This window comes from Rutilus rutilus, assembly GCF_951802725.1.
Source record: "Rutilus rutilus genome assembly, chromosome: 19".
NCBI classification, from domain to species: domain Eukaryota; kingdom Metazoa; phylum Chordata; class Actinopteri; order Cypriniformes; family Leuciscidae; genus Rutilus; species Rutilus rutilus.
The window spans coordinates 2,356,382-2,376,381 of NC_140232.1; the positions used below are offsets into that span (position 1 = coordinate 2,356,382).

General features: G+C 45.9%; 2 protein-coding genes across 2 annotated transcripts in view; one reads left to right on the plus strand and one right to left on the minus strand.

Annotated features, from left to right (window-relative positions):
• Positions 1-626, minus strand: part of fgd (faciogenital dysplasia) — a 61,083-nt gene extending 60,457 nt beyond the window's left edge. The window contains exon 1 of the mRNA XM_084389759.1: positions 435-626. Within this exon, the coding sequence (XP_084245885.1) occupies positions 435-516 (82 nt within the window). The 5' untranslated portion in view covers positions 517-626. The remainder of the gene's footprint in view (positions 1-434) is intronic.
• Positions 627-10,889: 10,263 nt separating this feature from the next.
• The window catches only part of brpf1 (bromodomain and PHD finger containing, 1), a 41,077-nt gene continuing 31,966 nt past the window's right edge, over positions 10,890-20,000 (plus strand). The window contains exons 1-3 of the mRNA XM_084388696.1: positions 10,890-11,124; positions 11,850-12,570; positions 17,314-17,503. Of these exons, the coding sequence (XP_084244822.1) occupies positions 11,891-12,570; positions 17,314-17,503 (870 nt within the window). The 5' untranslated portion in view covers positions 10,890-11,124; positions 11,850-11,890. The remainder of the gene's footprint in view (positions 11,125-11,849; positions 12,571-17,313; positions 17,504-20,000) is intronic.

Here is a 20,000-nt window from a genome sequence, read left to right on the forward strand (position 1 = left end):
CCTCTCCATGATGTGTTCAAAAAAGGGGAAAACTGCTTAAAAAAGATTTTTAAAAAAAGAAAAGAAAAAAGAGCAAACATCTCAAACCAAATCTCCTTTATCTCTCAAGCATTCCTGGACAACATACTAAACCGAGAGCAAAGAAAGGCTTCTTCTTCTCAGACATATCCTAAAATAAGCTACTCACTCATCATGTCTCTTCTAGAACAGATCTCAGCAATGTCTGTGTGCATTCATTCAGAATCAGATCTCAGTAACTCTGAACCAACCATGAGCTTCTGTCCACATTAACTTCAGCAGTTTGTTTTTGTTTATCCTAAGGAAATTTATCAGAAACCTCACAAATTTGAGGAGCGAGAGCAATAAACCAGATTCAACTCGCACTGACACCATTATCTTCACTCAGTGTGAATGAGAGAAAGAGAGACACTGACCGCCTCGCGCTGATTCCTCGCATCGTCTGCCACTTTCTCCGACTCTATATGTTGAAGTGATATGAGCCGTTTCCCCCTTCATTTGTCCTGATGTGTCGATCCATCTTTCCGTTCTCCGTCTCTCGAACGGTTTTCTGCAACCAGCGGCATTTCTCAATCTCCACCGACAACTGAACTGACTCGACTACTGCTGTCGATCAGCAAACGAATCGTTCTTTTGAGTCGATTCTTTTCGACGATTCAGTGGAACTGTGTACATTTTGAGGGTGGAACATTATTGGGAACATTATTTATATATAAAAAATATATATATATTAATTGATACTTTAAAATAACCATTATCGAGACGACCATAAGTAGCCTAGTGAAGTCTAAACAATGACCGAGTCATCATGGGTTTGTTTGTGTATACTGTTTCATATTCTGCCTCAGGACAAGAGCCTCATGTACCAGCATCACATGACAAACTGGATGGAAAAATAGTCTTTGTGTTTGTTCTCTTCTCTATGGAAGCCCATTTTTGCCACATAAGAAAAAAAAAAACATGCTTGTAAATCTTAATTCTGACATAAAAGTCATTGTTATAATTTATAGGCCTATTTTCTCTTCCCTGAGGAGATCAAATCTGAAGCTATATTTCAGCATTGCCTGTTTTTGAAAATAGTAGTTTAACTTGAAGGGGTTATGAAATAGATTTTTTATTTTCAACAATTCAGACAATTATTTACTGTCTGAAATGATCTGTGTTAAAGGTGCGGCTCTTTGGTTTGTCAGTGAACAGCCACTGTTATGATTGACTAATGTCATTGCAAAGGAAACAGTATCAATGCCCATTGCACATGAGTCTTTTGAAAACATTATTATCCATATAAAATAATTTACAGACAAAGCATTATGAAATTGTTTAGTAGCAGCTGTCAGATCCAATACTGCTGTTATTGGTGGCCCAGTCGTGGTGTTTTCTGTGGTCGTGGCTCCTAAACGGTGGTCCTGCGTCGTACAGTGAGAGAGGTTTAAAGACGGCCGCTGTCACGGTCTTGCGACCAAAGATAACCTGCGATCATTTTCTAGCAGTGTCAGAAATGTTGCTTTCACTGTTACGCTAATGATACTCAGCTCTATACTTCTTTGCGCCTCGACGAAACGTACCAATTCACAAAATAAACGGAATTCATGGCTGATATAAAAAAATTGGATGACTAGTAATTTCCTACCACTTAATTCTGAAAGCTCTTACCGCATTATAGTCCTTCACGTCTAATGTAAACTCAAAAATCTGGCCAGTAGATTTATACCTAGAATATCAAAATCGACTGCTGGCGGTAGATCCTTCTCCTGTTTAGCACCTAAACTCTGGAATTAGTCTTCCTAATGTTGTTCGAGAAGCAGACACACTCTGTCAGTTCAAATCTGGACTAAAAACACATCTCTTTAACCTGGCATACACATAGCACATTATCGATTTCAATAATTCAAATCATGTAATCATGTAGTCAGCCGGCTCTGGGCCGTATCCATATCAGATGGAGGACCTGCACCTAGACACGTTCACAACGCATGATGTAGTCAGCCGGATCCGGGCCGGATCCAGACCAGATGGAGGACCTGCGCCTAGACACGTTCACAACGCATGATGTAGTCAGCCGGCTCTGGGCCGTATCCAGACCAGATGGTGGACCTGCGCCTAGACACGTTCACAACGCACGATGTAGTCAGCCGGATCCGGGCCGTATCCAGACCAGATGGAGGACCTGCGCCTAGACACGTTCACAACACATGATGTAGTCAGCCGGATCCGGGCCGTATCCAGATCAGATGGAGGACCTGCGCCTAGACACGTTCACAACGCATGATGTAGTCAGCCGGATCCGGGCCGTATCCAGACCAGATGGAGGACCTGCGCCTAGACACGTTCACAACGCATGATGTAGTCAGCCGGATCCGGGCCGTATCCAGACCAGATGGAGGACCTGCGCCTAGACACGTTCACAACGCATGATGTAGTCAGCCGGCTCTGGGCCGTATCCAGACCAGATGGTGGACCTGCGCCTAGACACGTTCACAACGCACGATGTAGTCAGCCGGATCTGGGCCGTATCCAGACCAGATGGAGGACCTGCGCCTAGACACGTTCACAACGCATGATGTAGTCAGCCGGATCCGGGCCGTATCCAGATCAGATGGAGGACCTGCGCCTAGACACGTTCACAACGCATGATGTAGTCAGCCGGATCCGGGCCGTATCCAGACCAGATGGAGGACCTGCGCCTAAACACGTTCACAACGCATGATGTAGTCAGCCGGATCCGCGCCGTATCCAGATCAGATGGTGGACCTGCGCCTAGACACGTTCACAACGCATGATGTAGTCAGCCGGATCCGGGCCGTATCCAGATCAGATGGTGGACCTGCGCCTAGACACGTTCACAACACATGATGTAGTCAGCCGGATCCGGGCCGTATCCAGATCAGATGGTGGACCTGCGCCTAGACACGTTCACAACGCACGATGTAGTCAGCCGGATCCGGGCCGTATCCAGACGACCAGATGGAGGACCTGCGCCTAGACACGTTCACAACGCATGATGTAGTCAGCCGGATCCGGGCCGTATCCAGACCAGATGGAGGACCTGCGCCTAGACACGTTCACAACGCATGATGTAGTCAGCCGGCTCTGGGCCGTATCCAGACCAGATGGTGGACCTGCGCCTAGACACGTTCACAACGCACGATGTAGTCAGCCGGATCTGGGCCGTATCCAGACCAGATGGAGGACCTGCGCCTAGACACGTTCACAACGCATGATGTAGTCAGCCGGATCCGGGCCGTATCCAGACCAGATGGAGGACCTGCGCCTAGACACGTTCACAACGCATGATGTAGTCAGCCGGATCCGCGCCGTATCCAGATCAGATGGTGGACCTGCGCCTAGACACGTTCACAACGCATGATGTAGTCAGCCGGATCCGGGCCGTATCCAGATCAGATGGTGGACCTGCGCCTAGACACGTTCACAACGCATGATGTAGTCAGCCGGATCCGGGCCGTATCCAGATCAGATGGAGGACCTGCGCCTAGACACGTTCACAACGCATGATGTAGTCAGCCGGATCCGCGCCGTATCCAGATCAGATGGTGGACCTGCGCCTAGACACGTTCACAACGCATGATGTAGTCAGCCGGATCCGGGCCGTATCCAGATCAGATGGTGGACCTGCGCCTAGACACGTTCACAACGCATGATGTAGTCAGCCGGATCCGCGCCGTATCCAGATCAGATGGTGGACCTGCGCCTAGACACGTTCACAACGCATGATGTAGTCAGCCGGATCCGGGCCGTATCCAGATCAGATGGTGGACCTGCGCCTAGACACGTTCACAACGCATGATGTAGTCAGCCGGATCCGCGCCGTATCCAGATCAGATGGTGGACCTGCGCCTAGACACGTTCACAACGCATGATGTAGTCAGCCGGATCTGAGCCGTATCCAGACCAGATGGAGGACCTGCGCCTAAACACTTTCACAACGCATGATGTAGTCAGCCGGATCCGGGCCGTATCCAGACCAGATGGAGGACCTGCGCCTAAACACGTTCACAACGCATGATGTAGTCAGCCGGATCCGCGCCGTATCCAGATCAGATGGTGGACCTGCGCCTAGACACGTTCACAACGCATGATGTAGTCAGCCGGATCCGGGCCGTATCCAGATCAGATGGTGGACCTGCGCCTAGACACGTTCACAACACATGATGTAGTCAGCCGGATCCGGGCCGTATCCAGATCAGATGGTGGACCTGCGCCTAGACACGTTCACAACGCACGATGTAGTCAGCCGGATCCGGGCCGTATCCAGACGACCAGATGGAGGACCTGCGCCTAGACACGTTCACAACGCATGATGTAGTCAGCCGGATCCGGGCCGTATCCAGACCAGATGGAGGACCTGCGCCTAGACACGTTCACAACGCATGATGTAGTCAGCCGGCTCTGGGCCGTATCCAGACCAGATGGTGGACCTGCGCCTAGACACGTTCACAACGCACGATGTAGTCAGCCGGATCTGGGCCGTATCCAGACCAGATGGAGGACCTGCGCCTAGACACGTTCACAACGCATGATGTAGTCAGCCGGATCCGGGCCGTATCCAGACCAGATGGAGGACCTGCGCCTAGACACGTTCACAACGCATGATGTAGTCAGCCGGATCCGCGCCGTATCCAGATCAGATGGTGGACCTGCGCCTAGACACGTTCACAACGCATGATGTAGTCAGCCGGATCCGGGCCGTATCCAGATCAGATGGTGGACCTGCGCCTAGACACGTTCACAACGCATGATGTAGTCAGCCGGATCCGGGCCGTATCCAGATCAGATGGAGGACCTGCGCCTAGACACGTTCACAACGCATGATGTAGTCAGCCGGATCCGCGCCGTATCCAGATCAGATGGTGGACCTGCGCCTAGACACGTTCACAACGCATGATGTAGTCAGCCGGATCCGGGCCGTATCCAGATCAGATGGTGGACCTGCGCCTAGACACGTTCACAACGCATGATGTAGTCAGCCGGATCCGCGCCGTATCCAGATCAGATGGTGGACCTGCGCCTAGACACGTTCACAACGCATGATGTAGTCAGCCGGATCCGGGCCGTATCCAGATCAGATGGTGGACCTGCGCCTAGACACGTTCACAACGCATGATGTAGTCAGCCGGATCCGCGCCGTATCCAGATCAGATGGTGGACCTGCGCCTAGACACGTTCACAACGCATGATGTAGTCAGCCGGATCTGAGCCGTATCCAGACCAGATGGAGGACCTGCGCCTAAACACTTTCACAACGCATGATGTAGTCAGCCGGATCCGGGCCGTATCCAGACCAGATGGAGGACCTGCGCCTAAACACGTTCACAACGCATGATGTAGTCAGCCGGATCCGCGCCGTATCCAGATCAGATGGTGGACCTGCGCCTAGACACGTTCACAACGCATGATGTAGTCAGCCGGATCCGGGCCGTATCCAGATCAGATGGTGGACCTGCGCCTAGACACGTTCACAACGCATGATGTAGTCAGCCGGATCCGCGCCGTATCCAGATCAGATGGTGGACCTGCGCCTAGACACGTTCACAACGCATGATGTAGTCAGCCGGATCCGGGCCGTATCCAGATCAGATGGAGGACCTGCGCCTAAACACGTTCACAACGCATGATGTAGTCAGCCGGATCCGGGCCGTATCCAGATCAGATGGTGGACCTGCGCCTAGACACGTTCACAACGCATGATGTAGTCAGCCGGATCCGGGCCGTATCCAGATCAGATGGTGGACCTGCGCCTAGACACGTTCACAACGCATGATGTAGTCAGCCGGATCCGCGCCGTATCCAGATCAGATGGTGGACCTGCGCCTAGACACGTTCACAACGCATGATGTAGTCAGCCGGATCCGGGCCGTATCCAGATCAGATGGAGGACCTGCGCCTAGACACGTTCACAACGCATGATGTAGTCAGCCGGATCCGGGCCGTATCCAGACCAGATGGAGGACCTGCGCCTAGACACGTTCACAACGCATGATGTAGTCAGCCGGATCCGGGCCGTATCCAGACCAGATGGAGGACCTGCGCCTAGACACGTTCACAACGCATGATGTAGTCAGCCGGCTCTGGGCCGTATCCAGACCAGATGGTGGACCTGCGCCTAGACACGTTCACAACGCACGATGTAGTCAGCCGGATCTGGGCCGTATCCAGACCAGATGGAGGACCTGCGCCTAGACACGTTCACAACGCATGATGTAGTCAGCCGGATCCGGGCCGTATCCAGATCAGATGGAGGACCTGCGCCTAGACACGTTCACAACGCATGATGTAGTCAGCCGGATCCGGGCCGTATCCAGACCAGATGGAGGACCTGCGCCTAAACACGTTCACAACGCATGATGTAGTCAGCCGGATCCGCGCCGTATCCAGATCAGATGGTGGACCTGCGCCTAGACACGTTCACAACGCATGATGTAGTCAGCCGGATCCGGGCCGTATCCAGATCAGATGGTGGACCTGCGCCTAGACACGTTCACAACACATGATGTAGTCAGCCGGATCCGGGCCGTATCCAGATCAGATGGTGGACCTGCGCCTAGACACGTTCACAACGCACGATGTAGTCAGCCGGATCCGGGCCGTATCCAGACGACCAGATGGAGGACCTGCGCCTAGACACGTTCACAACGCATGATGTAGTCAGCCGGATCCGGGCCGTATCCAGACCAGATGGAGGACCTGCGCCTAGACACGTTCACAACGCATGATGTAGTCAGCCGGCTCTGGGCCGTATCCAGACCAGATGGTGGACCTGCGCCTAGACACGTTCACAACGCACGATGTAGTCAGCCGGATCTGGGCCGTATCCAGACCAGATGGAGGACCTGCGCCTAGACACGTTCACAACGCATGATGTAGTCAGCCGGATCCGGGCCGTATCCAGACCAGATGGAGGACCTGCGCCTAGACACGTTCACAACGCATGATGTAGTCAGCCGGATCCGCGCCGTATCCAGATCAGATGGTGGACCTGCGCCTAGACACGTTCACAACGCATGATGTAGTCAGCCGGATCCGGGCCGTATCCAGATCAGATGGTGGACCTGCGCCTAGACACGTTCACAACGCATGATGTAGTCAGCCGGATCCGGGCCGTATCCAGATCAGATGGAGGACCTGCGCCTAGACACGTTCACAACGCATGATGTAGTCAGCCGGATCCGCGCCGTATCCAGATCAGATGGTGGACCTGCGCCTAGACACGTTCACAACGCATGATGTAGTCAGCCGGATCCGGGCCGTATCCAGATCAGATGGTGGACCTGCGCCTAGACACGTTCACAACGCATGATGTAGTCAGCCGGATCCGCGCCGTATCCAGATCAGATGGTGGACCTGCGCCTAGACACGTTCACAACGCATGATGTAGTCAGCCGGATCCGGGCCGTATCCAGATCAGATGGTGGACCTGCGCCTAGACACGTTCACAACGCATGATGTAGTCAGCCGGATCCGCGCCGTATCCAGATCAGATGGTGGACCTGCGCCTAGACACGTTCACAACGCATGATGTAGTCAGCCGGATCTGGGCCGTATCCAGACCAGATGGAGGACCTGCGCCTAAACACTTTCACAACGCATGATGTAGTCAGCCGGATCCGGGCCGTATCCAGACCAGATGGAGGACCTGCGCCTAAACACGTTCACAACGCATGATGTAGTCAGCCGGATCCGCGCCGTATCCAGATCAGATGGTGGACCTGCGCCTAGACACGTTCACAACGCATGATGTAGTCAGCCGGATCCGGGCCGTATCCAGATCAGATGGTGGACCTGCGCCTAGACACGTTCACAACGCATGATGTAGTCAGCCGGATCCGCGCCGTATCCAGATCAGATGGTGGACCTGCGCCTAGACACGTTCACAACGCATGATGTAGTCAGCCGGATCCGGGCCGTATCCAGATCAGATGGAGGACCTGCGCCTAAACACGTTCACAACGCATGATGTAGTCAGCCGGATCCGCGCCGTATCCAGATCAGATGGTGGACCTGCGCCTAGACACGTTCACAACGCATGATGTAGTCAGCCAGATCCGGGCCGTATCCAGATCAGATGGTGGACCTGCGCCTAGACACGTTCACAACGCATGATGTAGTCAGCCGGATCCGCGCCGTATCCAGATCAGATGGTGGACCTGCGCCTAGACACGTTCACAACGCATGATGTAGTCAGCCGGATCCGGGCCGTATCCAGATCAGATGGTGGACCTGCGCCTAGACACGTTCACAACGCATGATGTAGTCAGCCGGCTCTGGGCCGTATCCAGATCAGATGGTGGACCTGCGCCTAGACACGTTCACAACGCATGATGTAGTCAGCCGGATCTGGGCCGTATCCAGACCAGATGGAGGACCTGCGCCTAAACACTTTCACAACGCATGATGTAGTCAGCCGGATCCGGGCCGTATCCAGATCAGATGGAGGACCTGCGCCTAAACACGTTCACAACGCATGATGTAGTCAGCCGGATCCGCGCCGTATCCAGATCAGATGGTGGACCTGCGCCTAGACACGTTCACAACGCATGATGTAGTCAGCCGGATCCGGGCCGTATCCAGATCAGATGGTGGACCTGCGCCTAGACACGTTCACAACGCATGATGTAGTCAGCCGGATCCGCGCCGTATCCAGATCAGATGGAGGACCTGCGCCTAAACACGTTCACAACGCACGATGTAGTCAGCCGGCTCTGGGCCGTATCCAGACCAGATGGTGGACCTGCGCCTAGACACGTTCACAACGCATGATGTAGTCAGCCAGATCCGGGCCGGATCCAGATCAGATGGAGGACCTGCGCCTAAACACTTTCACAACGCATGATGTAGTCAGCCGGATCCGGGCCGTATCCATATCAGATGGTGGACCTGCGCCTAGACACGTTCACAACGCATGATGTAGTCAGTCGGATCCACGCCGTATCCAGATCAGATGGTGGACCTGCGCCTAGACACGTTCACAACGCATGATGTAGTCAGCCGGATCAGGGCCGTATCCAGACCAGATGGAGGACCTGCGCCTAGACACGTTCACAACGCATGATGTAGTCAGCCGGATCCGGGCCGGATCCAGATCAGATGGAGGACCTGCGCCTAGACACGTTCACAACGCATGATGTAGTCAGCCGGATCCGGGCCGTATCCAGACCAGATGGAGGACCTGCGCCTAGACACGAGCACAATGCATCCCTGAAGTGTCAGCAGAGACTGTTTCAACTAGACTCTCCCCTGCAAAGGCCTCATTAACACAACAAATGTTTTTTTTAAAGACAAACGTTTTTCAAACGTTATCAAAATGATTCCCGTTCACACGGATCCACGGAAACGACTAAAAACACTGTATAATCCATGCCAGACAAGTAATCTGGCGATGTCACTTTGTAAAATAAAGACTACGGGCCCACGCACACGAGCATTCAAACGCGCATGCCCATAAACTAAACACGTAATACACATGTGCATGCCGTCACCGTTTTCACAGACGCACGTTTTTGAGGTTCACACGGAGATGATAGCGGTATCGCTTTCAAATCTCGTTTTCAAAAACTTGCACTTTGAAAACTACTTCAAAGTTTGTGTTCTCAGGCCACCAAAACGCAGTTGTCGTGTAAATGAACAGCCAGAATGTATTAAAAGTTTTCTGTTTTCAGTTGAAAACGGTGTTGTGTGAGTGACCCCTAAGTTAATAACTAATGCTTTTTTTACAACAGAAATGAATCAGTCATAATCTTACTTAGGCTAGGTAATGATTTTCTTCTAGAGCTGCTGTAAAGCCAAAACAATCTTTGCTGCATTATTTTCCTATTATCACCGTGAAGCTGCTTTGAAACAATTTGTATTGTAAAAAGCGGTATATAAATGACGGTGACTTAACTTGACTAATAATTTCACATTTTTATATCATAATTTCTACTAATGTCATAATTATGATTTACAAAGCATGATTATTTTCCTTATGTGCCATATAGGCATTCATACTTGTCTCACATTTGGAGCCAAAGTCATATGTGTTTTTACTGAAATACAAGATCACTTAGATATTTGATTGTCAAATGCGTTCAAAATAAATGAGAACATGTGAAAAAGAAAAGTGCATTGTGAAAACCTTTAAATGAAATCTTGAATCAAAATAACTTCCCCTCCCTCTTCTCTGATGATGTGAGGTGGTGCGAGGCGGGGCCACCTGTCACTCACATGAGATCAACCAACAATCAATTGCCAAGCCCCGCCCAACATTTGTTCTTGTGTCGACTTTTTAAAGGGAAAGTTCACCCAAAAATTAACCCTTACCCTCAAGTTTATTCCAAACCTGTAGAACCAGCATTTTCATTTTTGGGGGGAACTATCCCTTTAAGTAAACATGGCTAAACATGTTTATTTTTTTAATACGAAGTGATTGATGTAGGTAAACTAGCGCCCTCTGCAGGCCAGAACCGGCCACTGCGCTCATGCGACACATTCAAATATCTGATGCAAAGCGTACACACACCCAATCCACTCATATTCGCACCGCTGTAATGCCCATAAATTAGAGCCAATATGCCTTATTAAATGTAAACAATCTAAATATTACAGCTAAAATAACACTAATCCAACATTACTTGCAGCGTTATTTGTTTTTCTACTCGCATACTAAATGTACAGACGCAGCAGAGTAACCGCGTGACAGCCGACGGCTGATTCGTCAGTATAGAGAGAAGCATAAAAATAATCAAGGACATATGGAGAGTTCTGGTTGGATTTTATCAAATATCTGCGTTGACTGACTGTATGTTACGAATTAAAATTACTGTCGCCAAAATACTTTTAAAAACTCCGGTTCCCGTGTGGAGGATCGGTGAATGTGCGGATGCGGATCGCGCGGTAGCCCCTTTGTTCGTTAGCTTCAGTTCCTGGTGTTATTCAGTGTGTGTGATGATCAGAATTCATAAAGGATCTAGTAATTCTACTCAAACTCTTCTGTTGTGAATTAAACTCATCTCAGTGTCAATCCTCATTCTCGGAGGGAGCGTGAAATCCGCCGTGGACTCTGGAGTATTAAGTGTTTACGACAAAACACTTTCACCTGTTAGAGATCTGATTGTGAGTAAAATTATCATATTAACTCATATTTCACGTGCTAATGTTTATATACTTGACACATGTGCAAAGTAAAGGCGGGTTTGCATACAGTCAGCCACTAAGAAAAACTACCATGGAGATACCATGTGTTTGAACCTGTACCATGGTAAATTCTTTGAAGTTTTTTTAAGAGAATCATGTAAATACATTGTATGTGACTATGGTAATCATTTAGTACCACAGTATGATGCTAGTTTTTGCCCCCCCATAAAGATGAATGTTTGAATTTCAGTGCATGTTTTGTAGTAAACAGATGAAATGAGTCTCTGTAACATCATCTGTGCTCATGTGTAACGCTGCAGAAATCAACAGATGCATAATGGAGGGAAATGTGTTAGACTTCAGTCAGTTCAGGGCTGTTGTTTCTGATGTACACACGATTTGCACTCAGAAATTACTTGTCAATTGTGAGTTATTTTGAACTTAAGTTGAAAGAATGTGAGGAATGTGCTTAAATTACTATTTATTTCTTATTTATTGATTAAATCTAGTAATGTAAAGGTAAAATCTCCCCCATAAAATAGAAAGAAAATGAGAAAAAAAAAAAGCTTTCTGGACAAAAAAGCAAAGCAAAAATTACGTATATTTTTAGGACCTCGGGTCATTTTGACCCGCGATGAAAAGATGTGTGCGAGGGAAGGATAAAGTTAATGACGTTTTTTGTTTTGTGTTTGTGGTCCTCACAGATGTAAGTCGTGACGCTGCGGTGTGTGTGTGCATCGACGGCATGGGACTGGACTTCGACGTCAAGACGTTCTGCCACAACCTGCGTGCGACCAAACCCCCGTACGAGTGTCCGGTGGAAACCTGCCGCAAGGTCTACAAGAGCTACAGCGGCATCGAGTACCACCTGTACCACTATGACCACGAGAACCCGCCTCCGCCTCAGGCCAGCCCTCAGAAGAAGCGCAAGGGTCGTCCCCCGCGCTCCGCCTTGCCCGGCTGCGCCGACGGACCCGACTCCAGCACCGGCTCAGGGGTCACCGGGCCGGTGCCGACGCCGGGAAGCCCGACTGATCGCTCGGACTCGCCCGTCAGAGAAACCATGACCTACGCCGAGGCCCAGCGCATGGTGGAGCTCGAGATCCGCGGCCGGGTCCACCGGATCAGCATCTTCGATAATCTGGATGTGGTCTCGGAGGAGGACAGCGGTGCCGAGGAGACTCCGGTGTCGGGATCGGGCCCGTGTAACGGAGGCGAGGCCCCGGGAATCGGGAAGGACCGGCTAGACGGGGCCAACGGGGAGAAAGGCACTCAGAAAACGGGGAAGCACAAGAGTAAAGAGAAGAAGAAAGACTCGTCTCATCATCATCACGTGAACCCGCCCGTCAAGCTGCCGGAGGTGGTGTTTCGAGAGCTGGACCAGGACCGGCCCGACGCGCCCCCCCGACCAATGTCTTACTACAGGTACAGCTCACACACCTCGCAGAAGCTGCGTCACACACACGCGTATGTAAGGGATAATGTACATCCAGCTGGTGGTTCTCTCAAATAACCCCCTTCAGGTGTGTGTGTGTGTGTGTGTGTGTGAGATCTCAGAATAACCCCCGACAGGGTGATGAGGAGGGGTCTTGATCAGCCTGAAGGGGGTTATTCTGAGACACACACACACACACACACACACACACACATTCTAATATGATGATTTGATGCTTGAGAAACATTTATGATTATTAATGTTGATGTTAAATTTGATGAATAGAAAGTTCAAAAGAACAGCATTTATTTGAAATATAATCTTTTGTAACATTATAAATGTCTTTACTGTCACTTTTGATCAGTTTAACTCATCCTTGATGAAAACAAGTATTGATTTCTTTTATTTCTTTCCAAAAAAATAAATAATTCTTACTGACCCCAAACTTTTGAACGGTCGTGTTTAATGTTACAAAAGCTTTCGATTTCAAATAAATGCTGTTCTTTTGAACTTTCTATTCATCAAAGAATCCTGAAATAAAAATGTGCACAACTGTCTTCAACACTGATAATAATAATAATAACTATCAAATAACACTTGAGCATCAAATCATCATATTAGAGTGATTTCTGAAGGATCATGTGACACTGAATTAGGCTGAAAATTCAGCTTTGATCACAGGAATAAATTACACTTTACTGTATATTCACATAGAAAACAGATGATTTACATTAGAATAATATTTCACAATATTATTATTATTATTATTTTAAATAAGCCTTGGTTAGCAGAAGAGACTTCTTTCAAAAACATTAAAACTCTTCCCGATGCCGAACCTTTGAACGGCAGTGTGTATACCGTAATATCTTCAGGTGTGAGAAGTGATGAGTGTTGAAGTTGATGTTAGCAGTGTTTGAGTCAACATGAAGAAATAAGAAAAATAACCCATCTTACTGTCTTTAACACGTGTCCGTGGTCTTGCTCAGTGCAGCTGTGCTCGTGATTCTCTTATAATCGTTTATCTCTGTGTCATGTTCCTTTAATCGCTCAGTGCTTCAGACACACACTAACACGTCAATAAAACCCGCTTGTGAACGAAGTCACGTAACGTCACAGTTCACAGGTCATTAGTTCGCTATAAAACCGCCAGAGAGGAGCTTAATTACTGCTAATGATGTCTTGAAGACGGTGTTCGTGAAGACTACCTTATGTGTGCGTTTCAGTTCATTTCCCAGAAACAATAAAACTTTTTTTTAAAGAGACGGTTTTATTATATTGCATTTATTTCTGGTCTTTTTTTTTGTGTTGATGATTAATTTATTAGCTTTAACTTTATTCAAAACTGTTTCTCAGTGTGAAGTGAAAGATCAGCTGATTTGTGTTATTGCAGCTCTCGTTTGTAATGTAGTCGGTCGGCACCCAGTGAATACTGCGATCAGCCAACATGACAACACACACACACACACACACACACACACACACACACACACACACACACACACACACACACACACACACACACACACACACACACACACACACACACAGTGTCAGATTTATTGTGCAGTGTGAACAGCTTGATTGTGTTTGTGAGAGTAGAGATCTGTCAGTGAGCGACGGCTTCACTGGATATAATGGGATCATGGGAGCTAAAAATTCATATCGCAATATTTTCCAGATTTTATATATCTCTATATTTATATATCTCTATATTTATATATCTCTATATAATTTTCTCTATATACATTTTTTTTTTTTTTACCCTATGATCGGGATGGAGTTACAAAGTAGTTACAAATTGTTTACTACAAAACCAACATTTTTGATAATGATCATTTAGACAAAGTGACCACTTTCTGCTTTTTAATAAATGATCATTTAAAATTAGGGATGCACAATGTATCGGTCAGTAATCGTTATGGACGATAATTACCGCAATTATTTTCACTAACAGCCGATTGGCCGATTGTTTAAACACAGCCAATGAGCAGGGCCGGTTATATCCGTCTCAATCAAAGGGGGGGACAAACGTGTCAAACTCATACTGTGTGTGAAGAAGGTCTTGTAGAATTCAGGGTGTAGAAGTTAAATGTCTGTTAAAGCAGACTGTGTTTGACTTCATCATGAATCAGCTGAAACTACGTCTCAGCTTTCAAATTCTGTCCATTTTATCTTACCTTTTTTTTCCTTCCATCTTATCTTATTTTATTTTACCTTATGTGCAGACTGAGTTATATACAAACATTTCAGTTTTTATTTGAGTGTAATTATTAGATCTGAAAATTAGGGATGCACTGATATGAGCATTTTGGCCGATACTGATAATCATAACCGATGTATTGGCCTATAAATCTAAATCCAAATTGTTATGTTTTTTTTTTTAAAGCCTGATTACACAAACAAAAATCTCACCATTAAAACCACATCCCAAGCACACAATTATGATGCTCTCATGATAATGTTATGCAGCCGATATGACAGATGTGTTGCACTGAACTGTAATTTCCCTTTTTGAAGTGATTCATATTTCAGTGAGTTAATCACTCGCATATGTGACCAAATTTGGCCGGTGGAATTTATAACCCTCATGTTGAACATCTGAAGAAAATAATACATTATTTATTGGCTTTAATATACCAGCCAAATGTTATTATCGAAAGATGACATTAAAAATGAACATATATCCGTCGAAACCGATGGCCGATATATCGCGCATTCCTAGTGAAAATAAATAGCAGCTGAATATATAGTTTAATAGTGTTAATTTTAACCTCTAATCTAATGTACCAAATATTAGTGTTCCCTGTATAGGCCTAGGTTACAGTTACAGGTACCACTATATAAATATGAATGATACAAATGTGAAAATGATACAAAAAGTTGCAACAACAAAGCAAGTTCTTTGAAGAACAAACACACATTATAGAAGAAGTGGCAGGTCTTAATGCGCCAGAGCTATTCTGACATCAGATTTGTTTGTCCCAACCGTTGCTATGGTTACATCACTAGTGTCAATCATCGCATTTTCCGATTTAATCCCGCATTTAATTATGGTTGTCAGTCCAGAAGCTTTGCAGCGTGTGGCTAGTGGCATGAGGAATTAAACTTTTATTCAAAGAGTGTGTTATAAACAAAGCGAGCAAAGAGCCTGTCAATCACGTCAGAGCTTTTATGCTGCTTGATATTTGCATTATTTTATTGTATTGTCATAATTATCAACGCATTGGTTTGTAAATAGTTTTAGTTTTAATTTACTGCACTTTGTTATTCTTCTAATCATTCACCTGTAGTCAAGTCACCTTCATTTATACAGCGCTTTTAACAATATGGACTTTACAGTGATAGGAAATTACAGTAACAGATTGTTTTGGCTCTAGAATAAAGTTATTGTCCAGCTAAAGTTAGTTTTAGCTGGATATATACCGTCCAATGATATATTCCAATTCATGCCGTCCAATGAATTAGAAGTCTCGCACATTTACATTCAAATGAAGGCAAAAGATTGGATGACGCGTAATTTTCTTTTATTAAATCCAGACAAAACAGAGGTACTAATCATCGGTTCAAAAAACCACCCACAGAACCTCTCACACTACAACTTTAACATCGTAGGATGTCCTGTTACTTTATCCTCTACAGTAAAAGACCTGGGTGTTATACTCGATTGCAACCTGTCTTTTGAAAATCATATTTCATATGTTACAAGAACAGCCTTTTTCCACCTTAGAAACATTGCTAAGCTACGTAATATGCTATCTGTTTCTGATGCAGAAAAGTTAGTTCATGCATTCATGACCTCGAGACTAGATTACTGTAATGCTTTATTAGCTGGTTGTCCTGCATCCTCAATAAACAAGCTACAGTTAGTGCAAAATACAGCCGCTAGAGTTCTTACTAGATCAAGAAAATATGATCATATAACACCGATTTTATCATCACTGCATTGGTTACCTATAAAGTCCCATATTAATTATAAGGTATTGCTACTGACTTATAAAGCCCTAAACGGCTTAGCTCCAGTCTATTTAACGGATCTTCTATCACCCTATAATCCATCGCGCTCTTTAAGATCACTTAATTTAAGGCTTTTGGTCATACCTAGGATATCCAGATCAACCAAAGGAGGGAGAGCATTTTCACATTTAGCTCCAAAACTCTGGAATAGCCTTCCTGATACTGTTCGTTGCTCAGACTCGCTCTCCCAGTTTAAAACTAGATTAAAGTCGCATCTTTTCGGCCAGGCATTCATATAATATTTTTAATCTTACAGTTCAAATTACAATCCGGCCTCTAGTTAATAAACGCCAGAGGAGAACTGGCCCCCGACTGAGCCTGGGTTCTCCCAAGGTTTTTTTTTTTTTCTCCAGTAGGTCACCTGATGGAGTTTTAGGACACCATTAGGTCACCTGATGGAGTTTTAGGACACCATTAGGTCACTTGATGGAGTTTTTCGGTTCCTTGCCACTGTTGCCTTTGGCTTGCTCAGTTGAGGATATTCTGGGGATATTTAATTAGATTTTATCAATCAATAAATTCCACTAGAAACAAACCTTGTTGTATTATTTTAATTTAATACTGTGAAGCTGCTTTGATACAATCTGTATTGTGAAAAGCGCTATACAAATATACTTGACTTGACATATTTCACTCCAAAAGAGTGTTTTATAGTTTGTTGTAAACCGCAGTGAGGTTTGCATGTAAAACCCTGACGCCACGTCCTTCTCCTCCTCCAGGTACATTGATAAGTCTGCCGAGGAGCTGGATGAAGAGGTGGAGTATGATATAGACGAGGAGGACTACATCTGGCTGGACATCATGAACGACAGGCGTCGCACTGATGGGGTGGCGCCCATCCTTCAGGAAGTGTTCGAGTATCTGATGGACCGACTGGAGAAGGAGTCTTACTTTGAGAGCCACAACAAGGTGAGATTTACAGCAGCGCTTTAATGAAGCTTTACTGGCAAACACTCCAGAAGTCTTAAAGTGGTCCTATAATGCCCTTCTCACAAGATGTACAATAAGTCTCTGATGCCCCCAGAGTGTGTGTGTGAAGGTTTAGCTCAAAATACCCCACAGATAATTTTTATAGCATGTTCAAATTGTCACTTTTTGAGGGTGAGCAAAAACACACCATTTTTGTGTGTGTCCCTTTAAATGCAAATGTGCTGCTGCTCCCGGCACAAGGGGCGGAGCTTCACGAGCTTGTGTGTGTGGAAATTTCAAAAACGTTTAGCCTTTTGTTCAAACCGGAGTCGGACAAAGATGGAGAAACTCTAGAAGAAGTGACGACATGTAGAAGCAACAGGACATTTCTGAATGGTTAGTTGATGAATTTATGTTGCTGATGAGGAGTTATCCTCTAGTCATTGATTAGCATATTCTGTCATGATAGTCTCTAAATCGTGTTCCCGGGGGCGGGGCTTATGTCAATTTTAGGGTTAGTGATGTCACTAACTAACTAACTTGTGCTTTAAACTTTTAACTTGTGCCTAAAATAAATGATCGATTCTGAACTGAAACGAGTCGTCAGTAATTCAGTCTCACTTCCTGCTGAACCCGTGTAGGTTTGTAACTAATTTGCATAATGCCAGCCTCTGGTCTTGATTGGCTGTCTCTTAGCTCCGCCCTCAAACACTGTAGTTTATCTGAGACTGGAAGAGTTTGGTTCGTGTTGTTCATGTGGAGAAGATGCTGTTTTCTGAGATTGATACGGTAAAACCCACGCCATCGTCACTGTTCGTATCACTGTGTGTCAAGAGCTGAGATTCAGATATGATAATGAGCGTTTGCTTTCTGACCAATCACAGCAGAGCAGCTCTCAGAGAGGCGGGGTTTAGAGAGACTGAATCCTTGATCGAAGCGTTTCAGACAGTAGCCTCGTTTCCATTATCCTTCAAATTGCACAAATTGAAAATACGGCCAATGGAAACACGTCAATTTTGCAAAAACTCCCATATATCGCAAAAAAGTTTTTACGCTCGCATGAGGAGGTTTTACAGGCAATTCGAAAAAGGAATATTTCGCAAAACTGCAACAGAAACAGTTTTTGTGCATTTACAGGTCACCTGACGTACGTAAAAGTCGTTCATTCTTTAAAGATGACGCGGTATGTTTGGACAGAAGACGTTCAGAGTTCTTTATTAAACTCATAAAAGACAAAAGTATCACAGGAATATTGGATTCTAAACAACAAAGAAATGCCACAATTTCTCAAGATCTTGAAGCAGAAGGAGTGAGAAACACTCATATGAGCCGCTCTCAGGATAAGAGTCTTTCCTTGACATTAATGCCGTGAAAACACGTCTACGTCTCCTTTGGTTGATAATAATGGCTAGTGCGGCGGCTGAGATATACGTACAGTATCTCACAAAAGTGAGTACACCCCTCACATTTCAGTATATCTACTCACGGGACAATACTACAGAAATGAAACTTGGATATATTTTAGAGTAGTCAATGTTCAGCTTGTATAGCAGTATATATTTACTGTATATTGAGTTATTTTCAGAGGACTGTAAATACATACTGCTATACAAGCTGAACATTGACTACTCTAAAATATATCCAAGTTTCATTTCTGTAGTATTGTCCCGTGAGTAGATATACTGAAATGTTTGCTGAAATGTGAGGGGTGTACTCACTTTTGTGAGATACTGTAAACCTACTAACATCCGTTGCCATTATTATTGGAATGACTTATCGTGAGAGGAAAAAATTAAATTACGTTTTAGTTGCATAACATTCGGTTATGGAAACGGCGTCATTTCGCAATAGTTTTTTATCGACATTTAACGGACACACAGATACTGTGAGGAAAAAAAGAAGTGTTTTTTGACCTTGGATGCATGTAAACCTCTTATAAGAGACTCAAAAACTAAATTAGGAAGCTTTATAGTAGCCTAATGTGGCACTTTAGGGTTGAGCATGTGTGTTGTCCAGCGATTGAATGATTCCTCACATCATGTGTGTTGAGGAGAGCGAGCTGCTTCTCGAAGTCATCAGATGAACACTTTTTACCAGAACAGCTGAAAAACCCACAAACACACTGAAAGAGGAACTTGAGCCTCACTAACGGACCAGAAGATCAGTGTTTTTAACAACATCTCTACAATAACACCCTAGCAGAGTGGAGGCAGGTTTTGCACACGCCAGATAATGTAAAAGCCTAGTCTAAATGGATATTGTGACATGATTTTTAAATTGGAAGCTGTGTGACAGAGCTTTGTTTATGTGTATTAAAAAGGGCAGATTCAACTTTCATTTCTTACTATCAACTTCATAATGACAGTATATATTTTTTTGTGGTTTACACACAAGAAAAGCTGAATTCAGCAGATTTGAATGACGTTAGGGCTTTTCCATTATCATGATTTCTTAACACAAATATCATGTTAGGTTTGGGTGAAATGACCATGTAATT